The 16857-nt window shown below is 42.0% G+C and overlaps 1 protein-coding gene across 1 annotated transcript in view; it reads right to left on the bottom strand.

Moving 5' to 3' along the window:
* The window catches only part of ABCA12 (ATP binding cassette subfamily A member 12), a gene marked incomplete at its 5' end in the record, with an annotated part of 54247 nt that extends 37394 nt beyond the window's left edge, over positions 1 to 16853 (bottom strand). Inside the window, 14 exons of the mRNA XM_010169425.1 lie at positions 1812 to 2127; positions 3635 to 3814; positions 5214 to 5304; positions 6445 to 6564; positions 7154 to 7293; positions 7888 to 8089; positions 9046 to 9210; positions 10125 to 10298; positions 11111 to 11235; positions 11737 to 11849; positions 11967 to 12220; positions 13725 to 13831; positions 15612 to 15727; positions 16357 to 16853. Of these exons, the coding sequence (XP_010167727.1) occupies positions 1812 to 2127; positions 3635 to 3814; positions 5214 to 5304; positions 6445 to 6564; positions 7154 to 7293; positions 7888 to 8089; positions 9046 to 9210; positions 10125 to 10298; positions 11111 to 11235; positions 11737 to 11849; positions 11967 to 12220; positions 13725 to 13831; positions 15612 to 15727; positions 16357 to 16853 (2600 nt within the window). The remainder of the gene's footprint in view (positions 1 to 1811; positions 2128 to 3634; positions 3815 to 5213; positions 5305 to 6444; positions 6565 to 7153; positions 7294 to 7887; positions 8090 to 9045; positions 9211 to 10124; positions 10299 to 11110; positions 11236 to 11736; positions 11850 to 11966; positions 12221 to 13724; positions 13832 to 15611; positions 15728 to 16356) is intronic.
* Positions 16854 to 16857: the final 4 nt, after the last annotated feature.

Below are 16857 nucleotides of genomic sequence, written 5' to 3'. Positions count from 1 at the left end.
TTTATAATTTTTTACCTGTAAAGCTGAAAGATTCCCAAACATCAGCACTTTCAGGAAATGCTTCCGTGCAAATGAAGCAATATGTATAAAGAACAATGAAGAAGCATTTCAGTATCTCTACTAGTTCTTTGTTGTTTGGAGGTTTTTTGGCTACCACCTTGTGCATGATCTCTAAGCTATTAAAAATGCAGCATTTCCCAATATCTTCTGTGTACGGGTATCTGTATTCTCTCCATTTCCTTACAGGATGGTAACAATGTGATAACAATCGAGAAACAGACATTTTATGATGACTTCTACTACATGCAAATCCAAAGCCTTTAGGTATTTTAATAATTGAGCAAACTCGTGTCCCTCTGAACCTGGGGTGAGGAGGGAAACCCGAAGGCAAGCAGTTTTCTCAGCAGCCCAAGAACAAGAAAAGGAGCAGATAATACTGTAGTAAATGCCTCCAGCAGGCAGTTAATCACTGTACAAAACTATCTCACAGCAATAATCCATGTATTTGCTGCAAGAAGTTGACACTTGGTTTGAATGCTTACTGCCCATGTACTCGCAGGCGCTTTGCCCGCTGTTACCTTGAGAAGAGATTACAGGTCGCCAGCTCTCTTAAGTGACAGGCTGACCCAGGAGGTGAATGGGTCTGCTACAGCTTCTGTAGCTGTAGCTCCCAGATAATATTTTAGCTCATGTAGCAGACACGCAGGCTTTTCAATAGAAAGAGCTCGTAGGTCTAGTCTGTACTTTTGGTCCAAGGAAGACCCTCATGTCAGGGCAGAGTGACCATCCAACCTACCAATACCATTTGCTGAACATCTTTCAGTGCTTTCTGATGGACATTGAAATCCCTCCCCTGTGTGTTTTCCACTCAGTTTGGCCACCAGCTGCAGTCAGGGTAATAACTCCGAGGAAGTACCATGTTGCCAGCTTTCCAACACAGACCAAAATTGCCTTGCCAGAGGGACAGGTCCTCAGCTGTGAGAGATTCACTTCTCTCTATTGCATTTGGCAGATATGTAGTTTATACTAGTTGCAGATCTGGCTCAAGATGAGTGGAAAAGAAGATGATCCAAAACTTTTTGATCTGATTCACCATTCAAAACTTATTCTGGTCTACACACAGTTCATACTGCACTGCCATGTATAATAGGCTGTTAACCCTGACAACTTAGCACATCAAAAGCTTCTCTGTCTTCCCTCATTATGGCAGAGATGAATGGTACAATTTCATCTTCCCTCTTATCCTTCTTAAAGTACCTGATAGGCACCTGTATCGAGAACTATTCACTATATACTGAACATTAGCTAGAATCACTGGAATGAATACCAAATACCACAGCTGGACAGCAATCTCTAGGAAGAAAGATCATAGACCTAGGGACTCTTTTTTTGCCCAAAACATAAATTTTCTAAGTTCCACTGCATTGTCTGCATGTGAACAACCGCAGAACAAGATGACACTTATACTTAACCCAAGTCCTGCCAACCCTTGTCTCAGTTCCACCATGTGTAGTGAAACAGGAACAGTGAACTTTACCTGCTGTAAAACCTATAGTTACCATGACAATTCAGGTACAGGCAGAGCACTGAAAACAAAAGATTAGGCAAACTAAATGGAGACCATTTACACTAGAGTAAATGCCCTCTTTTGTTCAGACTCTTGGGGGAAAAAATACCAAAACAAACCACAAAATTAAATTAGTTCTAAGCCATTTCAACATGGTCCTAAGGAGACCAGCGCAGCTGGTGAATCACCAGTCAGATACGATGAGCTTACACAAAGCATGAAGACAAAACCCACACAAACTTACATATCCTTATTGTAGCAGGGGTAAGGCATGGCCTGGACTTGAACAGCTATTTCCTCTGGTTTCTTGCCAGTCTGTAATTCAATAATGGCTCTTTCAATGCTGTCCTGGATATAAATAAAGGCCCGGCTGTAAATCTGGCTCTGCGAGGTGGAATTGTGCGGGCCCACTGTCCAGATGCGCTCCCTTATTCTGTTGGTGGTTTGTGTGATCCTGCTGCTCATTCGGATGGTGTAGTTGAGCACAGGAGGGAGGGCCACGTCCCCATGAACTGAGTTTCCAGGGCTGCTATGGCTTGAAGGCAGCTTGAAAATGATACCTTGGAAAAGAAAGGGAAAAGGCTTTCCTTCAGAGTTGATAGCAGGGGAGCAGTACACAGAGATACGTAGGAGCCCTCATTTTTATAAGCCTTTTCTACATTATAATCCATCATTTCATTTCTTTTCTGCACAAATAATGCTCAGATGGTTAGGCTGCTTATCGAGGATCTGGAAGTGGAAACGATACATCACAACAGCTACTCGTACTTTCAAATGTGACCAATGATTCTAGATGTGAAATACATCCCCAGAGCCTTTAAATCTTTTCCCACTGAGCACTGAAAAACCAAAGGCTCTCAAAATAACCAGCTGTATTTGGAAAAATCTTGCTGCTAACATGGACTGGCACATACGTGTTAGGTATGTCACACGGGCACACACACCTCTCGTAAACGTGCCCAAAGATACTCTATCAACAGAGCTCACCTAGTGATGCTGTAACATAAAAAACCTCAGCAACGTGGTGTTGAAAATTGTTCATGACCTACACACACATTTTTGTGCCCACACAAATTTCCACACAGCTGAGATGTCTAAGAATATAAAAGCTTTGCAAGTTCCTGTTAGGAAATGTCATGGTTTAGAAACAGTCTGACAGACAGGACTTTTTTCCCTTTAAAATATCTGTTTGAGTAGAGGCAATACCACAGAAGTTTTTCTCTCAAGAATATTTTTCCTGATTATTCCACATATAAAGCATACGATGGGATGGAGAGCAAACATGGAAGAAAACTGCTTTTATGGGAATAGACAAATATTATCAGTGTCTGAAGTTCCAAGAAAAGACAAGGTTTCTATCTACCCCTCAATAATGAGGTATAAAATCAAACAGGTAACATGGCTTACAAGTAAATCCGAATTGAGGAGATACTGGGCATCCTTAAAAAATTCAGACACATTTATATTATTCAAATTAATATAAGTTCCTATTTTCTACTCCCCCCTGCCCCTCTCTGCAGCCTGATCTGAAGCTGCAGTCCAATCCCACAAAGGTGAGAAGTGTGATTGAGCAGACTCAACACAATATGCTAGTGTTGGACTGGAACATCTGAAGAGCTTTATGATCTTCTAAAAAACCTGAACTTTCTCATATTTGGACTCTATGATCTTAAAGATCTTTTACAACCTAAATGTTTCTATGATATCTTTCTCAATTAAAGCATCTTTTTCCAGGGGAGCCTCAAAGAAGGCAGCTGTCATGAAGATCTCCTAAATGCAGTGAAATTTTGTTCAAACTGAGAATTAAACAAAACACAGCTGACCAAAGGCTTTCTATACAGACAGTGGAGGTGAAAGAGAAAAGGAGGTATAAAAAAAGAGTGTAAAACACTGTTATAAGGAGGTCTGAATGTGCAGGTCCCACACACAGTAGCTGAAAATTGACTGCTGTGTGGTGGGAGCTGTGACCACAACAGTAGCTGGTGGAAAGCTGAACTTAGTATCCTGGACTCCCACCCTGTACCAGACTAACTTTAATTTATGGGGTTACTCGAGACTGTCACATACTTGCAAAAAGCTCATTCTTCAGAAAGAGCTCTTTAGCCACCATTTCCATTTCCTCTAAGCTTCTGACTGCTTGAATGCGATTAAATGAGACACAGGAGGACACATTTACAGCAAGGGTAGCTAATGTATTCAGTTGGTCAACAATGTCAGCGTTGTTCTGTAATTCCAGACGAATATTATCTGAAAAAAACAAAACAAAACAAAACAAAACAAAAAACCACAAACAAAACCAGTAGCATCACTATACACAGCAAAAAATCCATCACATCATTCTGCTCTTTACACTAACAATGACACCAGAAAGGAAGCAAAAAAACCCCCATTATACTAACCATTAAGTGTAAAATACATTTCTGCACTTAGCAGTGCAATGAAGGCATGTTGCTGACCCAATTTTTATGTTAATCATTTGTAACATGCTCGTGAGTTTGCCTTTGGGAGGATGCCAGCAATGGGATGTGACAGCCATCCCAAATCACAAGTTGTTACTAACCTGCTGAGGTTTTAGGCTCGCACGTGATGCTCGCCATTCATTCCACACCTTATGTTTTTTGTTGGAATCAACTCATCTGTTGAGTTGCTCTGTCTCAGGGGAGAATGTGCTTTATGCAAGCACATCAAGGAAAAGTTATGCCTGTTGTGCTGATGTGTGTACTAAACCTGATAATGTAGTTTAATAAAGACACTGCTGTTTCCTGGCTGTTTTAAAAGGTGACCGTATAATGCACTGTAACTAATATGGAACAGCTGCTGCAGGCACCATGATTTCATGGGGAGCTAAGACAGGAGATGCTACTCATTGAAATTACACAGGGGTTATCACAAACGGTATGTAAGCATCCCTCTGACTGCAAGAGACTACAACCACTCTTGGTTTATGCTTGGTTTTGCTGGCATAACCCAGATTTATGTTGACACGCATGGCCGCTCATTGAAAAAGCAGGTAGGTACAATATGACTAGGTAGGAAGGAACTGTGATCACCGTGCTGTGCACTAACAGGGGATGTACCCACCACTGCTGTTAGCTGATGTTTCCCACAGTGCACACCAGCAATTCTCACCTTGAAGGACCAGGCAAGACCACCAGAGAACAGCAAATTCCAGCAGAGCATCTCCTGCAATGATGCCTCTGGCTTCATCAGCCTGGGTACCTTTATCTGATCCCTCACTTTTCTGCTCTGGAAAACTTTTAAGTTGAACCCTCATGTGATGCAAGTGAGCTCTCCACAACGTTTCCCAGCAGAGTCCCAGGTAGCTCATTTGAAGTGCTAATTATGGCTAAACACTGTCCTCCAGTGGCCACATTCAGCTGCAGAGATTCCCATCCTACTATCCCTTCAACATCTCTTTATATAAGTTAAAAAAAAAAAAAATCTCTTCAGAGAAGCTCTTTGCTTTCTAAGAGTCTTTTCCCATAGACCACAAGATTTTTGAATCACAGCTGAGATTGCCTTGCACTAAAGCATCTGATACTGGCCAGAGAAGAGCAGTACCAGAGGATGGCTACAGTTTGGTGACACTGGAGATCCCAGACCTGAAGTACAAATAAGAGGGCAGCGCATGGCGGGACCAACTTACCCAGTTTGTTTATTTGACTTAGCAGTTCAGCTGCATCCAAATCCACCATCAGCTTGATAAAAACCTGCACAAAGGGATTCTGTAGGGTGTTCTGTCAACAAGGAAAAAGAAAAAGCATCAGTTTGACCAGAAGCCCCTTGAGCTTATTCAGTGTATTTCTAAAATACAGCAGCCCAGTTGCCTTCACTGAGCATTTGTACAACCCACTCCTACTCCTTTCCTGACCTTCCATATTTCACTCTGTGTATCAGGATGGGGAAATATTAGCAATGAAAACATCATACAGAGCTCTGAGAGTCCAAGCTAGCATTTCTTGGAGTCAAGAGAATCTCCACCAGACACTAGGGTCCCATGGAAAAATCATGGATAATCTCTGTTATTCTAAAAGTGCAGTAAAATTCACTGGTGTCTGTTTTAAGTCCTGTGAACACAGCCAGAGCACAATGGGTAGGTGACCAAAATTTGGCTTGGAAACCAGGAGACAGATTTTTGTTTGGCTAAATAGTTTCATTATTCCACCAATGAGTGCAGTTTGCAGAGAACATTTCATTTCACTTTTGCATATTCCACTCTGGATTTTCTCTCAGTGCCATGGAAATTACAATGAATTCCAGCCACTGAAATTAACTTCTAATGCTTTAGGGTTCCAGAGATCTCATTTTCATAGTTTTGTAAGAAAAGGAGACAATTTTTACTGCAGAGAATGGGAAGCAAGTATGTGAAACATTACAGCCTACTGCTTTCAGTATAGGAGCAAGGCTAGGCTCCTTAGGAGGGGAAAAAGAAATTTTATTTACATTCATTGAAGTACAAAGACATCTTCTAGCTCTTATGTGTGTACCCAGAGCTATATGCTTATTATAGATACTGTTTCATTTTCTGAAAAAGTCATTTCTTGCCTGGTCTTGGCTGGCTGGATCACTCCATCAAGCAGAAAGTTAATTTACAAACTGACGAGCGTTCCCTGCTCATCTCAGCCCTCCAGCAGCCCTCAGCACGGCCAGTGTCAGGGAGCATATTACAAACAGAAAGAGGATTTGCATGGAAAGGTGCATCAGCAGTATTTCCGTCACAGGAACGGGCAGTTAGGCACAGAAACTATGAAGTCCAGGACAAAGGGTTTCCCCAGCTGACTTAAGATGTCCCTGAGGTCCCCAGAACCCCAATTTACTGCAGTGAAGAAATCCCAATTTCCTCCCACGAGAGAGACAGGGGAGGTAGGATCTCATACCTTAATCATCGGAACTGTCTGGTTTAACTTAGTCAGTGAATTCATGATGACAGGAGACTTGTCCAGCCACTCCTGGGACTTCAGGGCTAGATCAGCCATCTGCTTCAGGGTTGCATTAGACTATAAAAAAAACCCACAACATAGAAGGATTCACTTATTCAGTACCTTAAAGCTTTTTAAAAATAAATAAGTCAATAAAACAGCTAAGAACAAATGTTGTTTCCTTAGGATATCCTATTTCTCAGCATCCTATCACCGCCTGGCAACATGCCACTTAACACACTGAATTTGGATGCAAGTACTTAAAAATATGGCCTCACATACAACATCTAGAACATGTCTTGGATATCAGATTTCCTTCTACCACTGGTCTGCTTGTGAACAAGTACTGGTTATAGCATTTGTCCTGGGAGACATCTCTCTATTACTGGCTGAAAATATGGAAGTGAAACTTCATAAAGCGAAGGCCTTAAAAAATTGTATTACAAATATTAGACCAACAGCAATTTTTTGAACATTCAAAGACAAATTCATTCAAAGACAAAAGATGACTCATACGACCAGCAATGCAACTAGGAAAAGATAATTTGACTAATACTCCAAACAGTCAGAAAATAGACTTCTGCCTCTCAAGGAAACAAGCCTGTGATAGATAAATTGCAACCCTTTTGAGTGGGCGTATCCTGATGTACTGTAAACAGAGCCATACCTTTCCCATGATTGCTCGAGTTTCTATGGTATCTGGTGTAAAAAGGATCTTCCCAAGCACCAATGGTTTTAAAAAAGACCAAATTAAAGCTCCAGCTGGGGTCTTGACCAGGTCCAGGTAAAAGGATAAGCAAAAGGGTGCTGCAAAGGGAGAAAAGCAAACAAATTGCACAGAGCACAAACAGAGCAGACATGAGAAAGCTACCAGTCTTTTTTTCTTTTTTTCCCATCTGCCTAGTTTTTTGCTGTGTCCAGGGAATGACTTCAGGGCCCTCTTCACTTACTGATATAATGTGTCTTGACAAAAGCAATCCACTCCCAAGATCTCATGTTGCTGAACTCAAGACAACAAGAGTCTCTGTGTTCAAGCCAGCATTCTCTGCTTGAAGGTTAAATGGAGTTTCATGAACTCAGAGGAGCTAATAATGTCAGTACAGTCAGAAAAACTACACATCAAGAAAAAACAGTGACCTGTCAAGCCCTAAGACCAGATCATTAACAAACAGGAAACAGTGCAGTATCAAGCCCTGTTCTGTTACATAGGCTTTTTTCATTTTAACATTTATGGAAATAAACCACCAATAATTAGGGTAGTGTAGATCTTCAGCTAGCATAAATCATGAACACTTACAGCCCTCCAGAGACATACAGGGGAACAGCTCAGCACTGGATCCCTCTGGAAACAGTAGAGTTTGGCTTTGAAATATTTTTGCCTTAAGGAAAAGCCAGACTTACTGGAGTCATGAGGAATCCCATATTTCCTCATCATCTTTTGGACATGGACATCCTCCACAGAAGAACTGTTGCTTACAGGGTCTCCAAAATCTGGAAGCAAGGACTCAAAAAACAGGGGTGTGATCTCCTGGTTGCAGAGAACTTTTGACATGGACTTAAATGTGCCACGTGTTATCCTGAAGTTGTTTGGTTTAAATAATGCCTGCAGAAAAGACAAAATGCAAATAAATCCTGCATGCTAAAAGGATCCCATTCTGAGCGGGAAAAGAAATAACAGAATTAGAAGGCAAAGACTGAATATTTTTACACTGCTTTCTCCTGAGAAGTTTGTCTCCACAAAACCAGGGATTTTCCACGGAAGACATGCCTTTATGACTAACCTCTGCAATTGCAGAGGTGGGAAATTCATTTACAGGTATAAGATCCAATGTGGGACTTCCCTATAATGCACGTATAGGAATTGCCTATAATGCGTGCCTGGTGACACATACACACCCTGGGTTACATGACAGAATTCATTACACTGATGTGCACATCCCCTACCCCCATCTAGTCCATGACTGCATGTGGTTCTGCAACCAGCAGGCCAAGTGATCACCAGAAGCAATTCCTGTGACCTATGCAGTCATTGACTATGGATCAGAGAGGGACTGGATCCAGTGCTGGATGAAGCTAGTGCAACCTGAAGTTATTGCAGCTATTGGAGCAGGACTGGGTATGTAATGAGTGTTTCGGGCAGTCTTGAGGTTTTGGGTGTGTTCCAACCCACACTAAAGTTAGAGCAAATTTTTGCTGTTGACTGAGGTGGTTTTGGATAGCCTTTAGTGAGCAGTTCTCCAGTTGCTTTCACAGGCTGACCCCTTCCAGTACACTGGTATATTTTGTTGGAAGTCGACCCTCTTCCAAGACAGTTGTTTATCCCTTGCATTTTTCTTCTTAGTGTGTCCCCCATTATGAGCAAGTCCCACTGCTCCAAATCAAAGCTCTCCCAGGAAGGCAACATAGAAGTTTGATAGACATTCTTGTTATGGAACCACAGCTTTAAAAGAAAAACTGTCATCTATGATTTAATGCACCTCTGGCTTCTAGGGTAAGAAATTCCTGTGGAAACTGTTCCAGTGGTGTTTTTCCTCCAAAGCACATGCAGACTACACATACCTTAGTCACTGGCACCTTTCTAGACTGCCGGAGTGTTTTCAGTGAATGAATAGCCTGTAGCAATGGATCAACGCCAGATTCAACCTGGTGTCTGAAATATTTCATTTCTGTCAGAAAGACTAACATCTTGTCCACGGGTTTCTGAAGTTCCTTAGGGAAAAACATCTACAAGAGGTAGGAAGCAAATAAATTACAATTAGCAGGAACCTGTGTGCATGTACATGTACGTGCCCATATTGTCTTAATTCCAAGACAAAGATTGTGGGGTTTTCAAAACTGTTAGGAGGCTTAAGGGAGCAGATATCCCATGGGAAATGAATGGGATTTGTGCTCCCAAATCCCCGAGCACTTTTGCAAACCACTCCCCTGAACATTACATATTCTGAGTGGTATAAGTTTCCAAACACCTACAGTTGGGAAATATGTATCAGATGTTATCTGGGATATAATCCAAGTTTCTAAGAGGTGGCATTTTGCACAACGTAGATGTCAACTACAAGTGACTTTTGACCTGAGACAAATTCATTGGTATTCTTATTTAATAACTTTTTTTACCCCAGGATCACTTCTGTAACATATTTTAAAATATGTATTCAATATGTACTTCTCAGTGCATGGTATTTTTATATAGTTGTACGCGTAGGATATTTGAATCACTTAGTAACTTGGCAGTGCCAACTAGACTGGGGAAAATATACTTTAGAGGACTTTTTCCAGGGCTTCCCTTTTCAAGGAATAAAAAAATTTATCCCAGAGCCTTATTTTTGGGAAGCCTGAACTCAGCTGGGAATGTTCAAGAGGTTGTGACAGTGTATAAATGATACTAGCAGATAGGGAGGCATTTTGAGTAGGTCCAGTGCTTTTAAATGAGGTTTGCTGCTTTACACCAGCTGGGATCCTCATTTATATCCACAGTGTCACAGCATGGATATGCAATAAAAATTACTGCATGAGCAAAGCCTGATCTTTGGCTTGTGTAAATCAGCATAGCTTCTGGCCACCGCAATGATATTTTATGACCTTTCAGCCACTACATGCAGCAAAGACTATAGAAAGCACTCTACAAATCCAGTACTAACCTTGTATAAGAAATTGTAAATGTCTAAGTGTCGTAACAGAGTGACCCCCAGGATGTACATCTCACGAGTCCTCTCTGAAAGAGAGAGATTGCAGAGCTCCTCTGCTACTGGTTGCAGCTGTGGGTCAGCAGGATGGACGCTACAGGACTCCATCTGGAGGATCTGAGAAATGAGCTGTGTTTGCACAAAGGAAGAAAAGATTTCTTAGGGGGTAGACTGCCCGCTCCAGTATGCGTGAATTAATCTTGCCTTGCTGTTGTTCTTTCCACAATGTCATATTTCAACCCTGAGAACCAGAGAATGCCTACACATTACTCCTGCTCCAAGGGACAAATCTTAAAGATTGTGTTTTACTGCCCAGCTTGCACAGTAATAAAAGCTTTTGTGGCTTCAATTTCCCATTGACTGATGCACATGAAGTTTGGAAAAGTGCACGTTCTTTGGGGCTCAGTCCAGACAAGATGGTTGGGAAGGGGAAAAGCATCTGGAGTTCTACTTGTGCAGGAGGCTGAGGAAGGCAAGCTCATCTCTCATTATGGGAGGTTATTTTTGGACCCCAAGTGCTCTCACAAATTTTAGTTAGAAGTGCGCTTTTCCATCTGGACTGCAACAACTCCTCAGCCCTGAAGACCCTACCAAGGACCCCACTGTCCTAATTAGCCTCTTACAGTGAGCTGTGCCCTTGCTAGGGACCAGAGCAATCACTCACCAGGCAATGCATGGCTGCTTACCAGCTACTGGTGACAGCCAGAGAGACCATATGGCTCTTGGTCTCCAATGGCTGAACTGACGTCAATGACTGCTCTTACTGCATTTCTGATGGCTATTTTGATCCATAACATGCTCTGCAGTCTATCCCTGTGGGATTCTCTACCTCCCTCTGTGCTGTCACACATGCTTAGCTGCATTCACTAACAAATTCTAGTTTTAATGGTCTAAGAGGTAGAAAGCAGCACGATCTCCCACCAGGATAACAACAAACTTACCTGACTGCTGTTTTCTGGGAGAGATGCTTCCAGAAGAGCATCAACACTGGCTGTGGATATTACTGTTGTGGTTTTGAGATCTTCTTTGAGCTGGTCCACATTTTTAAACACATCTCTCAACTTTTCTGTAAAGAACAAAGAACAATTGATGTAACAGCTTTCTCCAGACTTACAGCAATCTTAAGCACACAGAGAGGATTTTAGGTAAAGCATGGAAGTGTGGCACATCAGTGCTGATAAAAAAAAAAACACAACACAAACAAAAACCAAACCTGCAAAATACAGCCATATTTCCTAGGTTTTACAGTCTGATTTGTGGGTTGCTGTTGACAGGTCTAGTATAGCAAAAGTTGCTCAAATACAAAGACTTGGGACTTCCAGCACAAAGGACCTTTTGGGCAGTACAGAAAACAAAATGGGTGTCTAGAACAGGCTCTATAATTATATAGGGTTTATCTAGGCTAATTACCCTAGATAAAGGATCCCAAGGACATGGGACATGGTGTATAGTTATCTCATTAATCCCACTTCTTCCTGGCAAGTAAACAAGTCTGGTGATTTCCAGCAGAAATGAAGATACTAGTGACAATGTTTACCAACATTGTGAAGTAAATACAGACTACTACCTTGCTTGCTAGAATCCTTTAAATTCTCAGTGATGTTCAACATGGAATTCAAAATAGTCATATACTGAGGAATCTCTTGAAAGAAAGCAATTTCTGGTACATTTTCTTGAAACCTAATTGGAAAAACAAAACAAACAACAGAATTTGGAACATGAAAAGAAGGCAAGAAGCCATTTCATCATTTCATAAAGAGAATACTAAAGCAGTCTAACTCAGAGGGAGAGCCTCACCATTTCATTTGTGTCTGGATGTTTGTGGTATCCCCAATCAGTATATTTTGAAGCTCTTGGGAGATTCTTCTGTGACTCAGTACATTGCTCACAACTTGATTGCTCAGTTCAACAGTGCGGAGGAGGTGCTCATGAGATTGACTTTGTTCACACAGTTCTCCAAAGCTAACATTAGGGAGATGGCAAATATGCTGTATTGACTTAAAGCTCTCATAGTCACAAAGAAGTGTTGTCAGATCCCGGAGGCGAGATATCTTCAAAGGAAATTTTGAAAAGGAAGACAAACACACAAACACCAGTTAGATGACAGAATTATAAAAGATAAGTTTTAAAGAGTCTAGTTGCCCCTTTCCATTTTTCTTTAGGTTTATAATTTTCATACAGATTTTAAGTTCATTCAAAAGGTCTTCAATAGAACAGTTCATAGAATCATTCCTACAGGAGTTTGTAGCAGACCTGGCTATACAACACTGCACAGGATCTAATAAACCTTGAAAGCCCTAACTTATCATTTCCTCTGCCTAGCACATGTACACAGCGATATTCCATTTGGGCTCACCTGCTGACCAATTAATCTTCCCAGAGACCAAATAAATTTACCTTGTGCAACAGGTTTAGCCTTTTAGATATCACCTGATCATCTATACTACAACATAGAAAACAAAGTTGTCTAGAAGTCAAGACTTGCACATCTGCCAATCAGTGTAAAATTATAATCCTTTGCCTGCTCTGCTATTATGGGCTTCCCTCTTGTCTGACATCACTATTTACATTCTCAGTCTCTTATAGCAAGAACTGTTTTCTGGTTTGTGTCTACAAGTACCTGTCACACTCAGGCTCACTATATTATTGTTAGGGATATATTAAGCAGCAACAGCACTGCATCATAATTTTTTTTTAAAAAAGACTTTAAAATTATGTTTCTCATAGAGAGAAATAGAATAAAGCACAGTCATGCTATTAGTGCAATCATGTATGTATGGTTTAACAAGGAATTTATCTAAATGAGGCATTGCCAAAGCTAGTGAGAGAAACCCATGAAATAATATTGCTTAGGTGCTTAATCTCAGAATTTTAGGTGCTTAATCTCAGAAACCATTATGGTGTTGTGAGACATCTAGGCCTAAGGGAGCATGTGGGGACTTGGACTCCAGCCCCACTGGTGTTGCTAAAGCTCCTTAGACACAGTGGTAACTAATGTACTGGTGTTGATAACTGCCAACTGGGTGTGCATAATTCCACTGATTTTCAGCAGGGCAGAGGTATCTAACTGCTATTTGTGCCTTTGAAAACTCCTCCCTATATGCTTCTCAAATGAAGCTGAGGCAGCTAGGAACAGGGACTACTGATCTCAGCTCTGCAAGGGGCTTTGCCAAGTCTCAGCGTACTGAACTTTAAAACTATCGTTGCACTGATTTATAAGGAACATGCTGCCACTGGCAACCTATGCAGTGCTCATCCTTTTGGGATGGCTGGAGGAAAACAGAAGCCTCTCTGTCCAACAAACTGGGAGGACAGGAACACCTCTCAGAAAAATAGGTGTACACTGGTAGGGACTCATAGAACAAGTTCCTCAGCCCAGTTTAATAGTGACCTTTAAATATAGGCAGCAGGCAGAAAACAGGACTTCCAGTCCTAGTTTTTATCAGCTGTTCTTTTAAGAAACTTGTTTTCCATATTCTGTTTTTCCAAACCTCTATTGCACATTCATGTATCACTGCGGGATGTCCTTCAAGTCAGCATTTTAAGCAGACTCACTTTTAGCTTCAGGAGCTCTGGTATGGTTGAATGTTTCTCAGAGGTATTATTTTGCATAAAAGGGTTCTTTTTCAGATGAGTTTGCTTCAAAAGCAGTGTGATGTTTTCTGTGCAAGGAAAAAAATAAAAGTTACTTTTGTAACTCAAAATGCCAGGCTTGCAGAAACTTCACAGATGGGAATATCCTCTTTTCTGAGGCCTACTAAGCGTTGCTATTTTCCACCAAATTCACATGGCTCAGGACATCTGAAGTCACAGACCAAGACCTAGGTTGTAATCTGGGTGTACTGGGTTTGCATGGCCAGGTTTTGTTAGCTGGGGGGCTACAGTGGTGGCTTCTGTCAGAAGCTGCCAGAAGCTTCCCCTGTGTCTGACAGAGCCAATGCCAGCCAGCTCCAAGATTTACTCATTGCTGGCCAAGGTCGAGCCCATCAGTGACGGTGGTAGTGCCTCTCTGATAGCATAGCTCAGAGGGGGAAAAAACCCCAAACCCTGTGCAACTGCAGTCAGAGAGAAGAGTGAGAATAGGTGGGAGGAAACCCTGCAGACCCCAAGGTCAGGGAAGGAGGAGAGTGAGGACATGCTCCAAGTGCCAGAGCAGAGACCATGGTGAGGCAGGCTGTCCTTCTGCAGCCCATGGAAGTCCATGGTGGAGCAGATGACCACCTGTAGCCCTGGAGGACCCCATGCCAGAGCGGGTGGCTGCCCAAAGGAAGCTGTGACCTGTGCTGGAGCAAGTTCCTGTCAGGACCTGTGGCCCCATGGAGAGAGAAGCCCATGCTGGAGTGGGTTTGCTGGCAGGACTTGTGACCATGCAGGGGACCCACGCTGGAGCAGTCTGCTCCTGAAGGACTGGACCCTGTGGAAGGGAACCATGCTGTTGCAGTTCATGAAGAACTGCAGTCCATAGGAAGGACTCATGTTGGAGAAGTTCATGGAGGACCATCTCCTGTAGGAAGGACCACACACTAGAGCAGGGGAAGAATGTGAGGAGTCCCCCCTCAGAGAAGGAAGGAGCATCAGAAATAATGTGTGATAAACTGACCACAGCCCCCATTCCCCATCACCCTGGACCACTCGGGGGAAGGAGGTAGAGAACCCAAGAATAAAGTTGAGCCTGCGAAAAAAGGAGGGGTGGGGGGAAGGTGTTTTAAGACTTAGTTTTTATTTCTCATTATCCTCCTCTGATTTGATTGGTAACAAATTAAATTAATTTTGTGCAAGCTGAGTCTGTTTTGCCTGTGACCATAACTGGTGAGTGATCTCTCCTTGTCCTTATCTCGACCTGCAAACCTTTTGTTAGGTTTTCTCTCCACTGTCCAGCCAAGGAGGGGTGTGATGGAGCAGCTTTGGTGGGCACTTGGTGTCCAGCCAGGGTCAGCCCACCACACTGGATTTTAATGGATACAGTCCAAGTAGGTGCTTTGCTCCTAAAGAAATCCACCCCACACTGGAAACAGGACTTCTAACAGTGCCCTTCAGAGCACATGCGATATCTCTATTCGCAGATAAGCCTCTCAGGTTTTACAATAAGCTCATATGATGAATATCTATGTGAAGTACTGTGTTAACTCTCAAGAATAACTGCTGTCATCTTATGGGTACACAAAGATGTGAAGGCAATATAGATTTCTATTTGTAAGATTTCTTTATCTGACTTGTCAGTTACCTGTCATCACATAGTGAAGAGTACACATGGCTTTTGGATAGAGTTGGGTGGCAAACTTATGTCCACAGTGTGACATAAACAAAAAAGGAATCTGGTTTCCCCATGTCTCGCAGCTCCAGTAGCACCATTCCTTCTCACCATTAGAGAAAACACTTTGAAAAGACAGGCACAACATATTCCAGCTGAGGTCCCACAACATTAATGAAATTCATGATTACCTGCCAATTTGCTGTCTTCAACTTCAGTGGCATTTATTAAACACATCAGGTAAGGGTTATAGCTGTTATTCACTGTCACCTGTAAGATGGTGTTTTCAAATTCTAAAAACAGAAATCTGAAAATAAGAGGATTTTAAATCAGCTTCTCTTTCACAAACAAGGTATATTAGTGAGTGACCTGTCAGCTGTGCAGAGGCTGCTCCCTGGCAGTGTAAATAAGAATTCCAGATGAAGCTATGTGTGTCTCCCATGACATATCCTAAATGGGTACCCACACAATTTTTGTTTCATCAATTCTTTTTGCTGTTATCTCCCAAGGCTGTCATTCACTCTCAAACCAATGTATAAGAAAACACACTTGAAAGGTTCACTGTGGATGCAAGATATAGTTGGAAAGGTATGTCTAGGGGAGACTAAGAATCAAAAATTAGAGTCATACCATAAAGAAAGAGTTTCCAAAGAGTTCACCACTGGTGACAAGCTTCCTACAGGATTCTGCTCCCACTGTGAACTGATACATGCCAACACAGAAAATTTTTGAAAGTCTCACTTTAAGCTGTATGTTTAGTTCGAGGAGATTTTTTCTCTTCTTCAGTCTAACCCATGTTACATCTAGTGTCCTAAATTATGGTGATTCTGGGCTTAAGTTGCTCCACTGGAAGAGAATGACACACCTCTCATGCTGGAATGAAAATGGTGGTCACCACCCATAAACATAATTACAATACCCCAAAAGAAAACTCACCGTGTGATCAAACTGGTTGGTGACAGAGTCTGGTCACTCTGAGACCAAGGTAGGGTCTTGTTGTACAGGGTTTCTGCCATGACAATGAAGTGATGAGCGACAATATCAATTGCACTGTCAAAAGTAGTTTTGTTGGAGAGGAAAGTTGAACTGGAACTTATATTGAATTCATTTAGAAGATCAGAGAAGTTCAGCCTCCTGAGAATGTAGTGACTGGCTTCTATGATTTCTAGAGCTGACAAACTGTTGGCAGAGTTGTTTGCCGCTGCTTCCAACAACTTTGCAAAGGCAGCCACTTCAGTTAGATTCCTTTTAGTGTTTAGTAAATTGTCAACCACATTCCAGATACCGGAGTAATAACTCCATTTGGAGAGGTTGAAGGCGCCTCGGAGTCTCTGCAGCAGATCATTCACATGGAGCTCATCCTGTGCCACACTGAAGAGCATGGACAGGTTATTCCAGCCTGCTAAACTGCCAGAGAAATTCAGGGAGTTCAGTATT

Source organism: Antrostomus carolinensis, unplaced genomic scaffold, assembly GCF_000700745.2.
Source record: "Antrostomus carolinensis isolate BGI_N321 unplaced genomic scaffold, ASM70074v2 scaffold14616, whole genome shotgun sequence".
NCBI lineage: Eukaryota > Metazoa > Chordata > Aves > Caprimulgiformes > Caprimulgidae > Antrostomus > Antrostomus carolinensis.
This window is presented reverse-complemented; position numbering and strand designations above follow the sequence as displayed.